The sequence below is a fragment of the Cryptotermes secundus genome, unplaced genomic scaffold (genome assembly GCF_002891405.2).
Source record: "Cryptotermes secundus unplaced genomic scaffold, Csec_1.0 scaffold599, whole genome shotgun sequence".
NCBI lineage: Eukaryota > Metazoa > Arthropoda > Insecta > Blattodea > Kalotermitidae > Cryptotermes > Cryptotermes secundus.
Window position 1 is genome coordinate 1,041,394 of NW_019730109.1, and position 2,433 is coordinate 1,043,826.

Sequence of the window (2,433 nt, forward strand, 5' to 3'; positions counted from 1 at the left end):
ACATACAAATTGTAACTACAAATAACTATATACTATCGCTGATTTCCACACTTTACAAATCACTACAGCACACACTAAGTTTTTTCCAGCCTGCAGTATCTTCACTAGACGTTTCCTGGCAACAGCTTCTAACAACAGCTATTTTTCTGCTTCTGCTTCTGTGCTCAAGTTCTCTCTCAATGGTGGCTCCCTTCAAACTGAACTATTCTTACTTCAACTGTCCTTATAACCCCTTTGCACAGACCGAGCAGAAAACACCGTATCCAACAGTACCTCTATTTACAACTTAGTTATTAGACCGTCACAACACAACAATTAAAGAACTTCAACGATAATGCAAGATATAGTTCTGCTACATGTTTCGGCCACTAGTGGCCATCATCAGACAAACACACTTCAACAAATGTACACCACTGAACTGCAGTAGGTAAAATTTGATACAATGTCGTAAATCACTTAAGATAATTTTCCATAAGAATACAATAAATAGGTTATTTAAAACCAATAAAAGTCATATAAAAACAAAATTAAAATTTGATTGATGTTTTTAACATCGAATCAGTCGTTGGTTCCACTTTACATACATATCCGTCAACAAATAGTAAATTTCAATGTTTCATTATAAAATTGTATAGGAGGCCCAAGAATTAATGGAATCATCATCATACAGAGAATTGTACGTAATGTATGGCAGGTAAACGGTCGTAATTTTGTTTTTATATATGACTTTTATTGGTTTTAAATAACCTATTTATTGTATTCTTATGGAAAATTATCTTAAATGATTTACGACATTGTATCAAATTTTACCTACTGCAGTTCAGTGGTGTACATTTGTTGAAGTGTGTTTGTCTGATGATGGCCACTAGTGGCCGAAACATGTAGCAGAACTATATCTTGCATTATCGTTGAAGTTCTTTAATTGTTGTGTTGTGACGGTCTAATAACTAANTATAAGTTGTATGTATTGTAACACAGCAGGATGCACAAAATGAAAATTAGTACCTCTATTGTTGCATGTGTATCCATTGCAGTGGGAACATGTTTACCAAGCCACTGCCTAGAAGTGGTTCTACATTCTACAATACTTATAATATTTACACTATTTATACTTCAGTTCCTCTTTGCCTTCTTCACTTGAAGGGAATGATACAGTCAGAAACAAGGAGATGGGTACAAGGAAACATTACAGTCACTGCAACTGCATATTGTGTTTTTCTTTCTATTCAATACAAATTACACATCTTCTGCTGGCATGTTTCCTTCTACCAGTTGGAAGGTTCACATCAGGAAAATGCCTCCCTATGAATCTTCCAGCAGGGCCTCAGTGTAATGCCCTGGCTCTTATTGGTGGAACCTTGGGAGTTGCTCCTCCACACTTCTGAAACGATTTCTATACTATGTCTATTCATAACCGTAAATAAGTATACTTGCCACCATGTTCTTTAAATGTCACATATAAATTGAACCCTATAAGATCAGAATATCAGCATTTCCCATTGCAGCATCATAATCAATGGGCATATTACACCACATTCCTTATCATGTACAGTCTGCATTTTCTTCCACAGCTCAGACACAGCTGATCACCCAAGAAAACATCATTGCAGATTACTATAAATTACCAATGGTAACTTCAGAGAATATTTTCAGATTGTGCAACTACTCAACACAGTATACCCCATATTCTCAGCTACATCATAAAATGTAAATAAATGATAAGTGTATCATAAAAAAAAACATTGGAACACATTATGCCTTGTTCTCACACAGATCATATTCACGAAGAACAGTAAGGATGTCCTTTCCTTTAGGTCCAGAACACAACACATCTTGGGCTGAAAAAGAAAAGATGCCATTATGCTGCAATGTGCTACCTTACTTATTAAGTAATGTGGAAAAACAAGAGGAAAAATAAATGGAAAATTTAAGACATTACTTCACTTTCAAATTACGATTCAGAGTCTACGACATACAATTGACCTGACTTAGGAATATCTCATTTAAAATGGTTTCCTACTTAAAAAGTTGAAATTATTGGGTCTTTAAAGTAATACCATAAGAACAATGCATTCATATCCCATTTAAAACTTTCCTATATTATATTTCAGCATCCTGTTACACTCACACAATATATATGGATAAATACCGTCTTAAGTGCAACAAATTTTATTGTAGTTTTTACTTCTTTTCCTCCTCCACACTACATGTTTCGGCCCTAAACGGCCATCATCAGGTGTGTATCACTCACGTAGCTGTTACACTGCTTGTTAAAATTTAAAATTACCAGTCTTTCTAATTGTATAAAATCTTTGTTTATCTACACGCGTCGATTTGATTTTTAAATTAGCACTTTTTAAAACTTAATTCAAGTTAAAATGTCTATAAGATCTCTATTCTTTCTTTTTCATTTTTTTGTTGTTAAAATTTTTT

The 2,433-nt window shown here is 33.9% G+C and overlaps 1 protein-coding gene across 1 annotated transcript in view; it reads right to left on the reverse strand.

Annotated features, from left to right (window-relative positions):
• Nucleotides 1-983: 983 nt before the first annotated feature.
• LOC111866159 (ankyrin repeat domain-containing protein 16) overlaps nt 984-2,433 on the reverse strand; it is a 14,296-nt gene continuing 12,846 nt past the window's right edge. Inside the window, exon 5 of the mRNA XM_023854825.2 lies at nt 984-1,838. Within this exon, the coding sequence (XP_023710593.1) occupies nt 1,753-1,838 (86 nt within the window). The 3' untranslated portion in view covers nt 984-1,752. The remainder of the gene's footprint in view (nt 1,839-2,433) is intronic.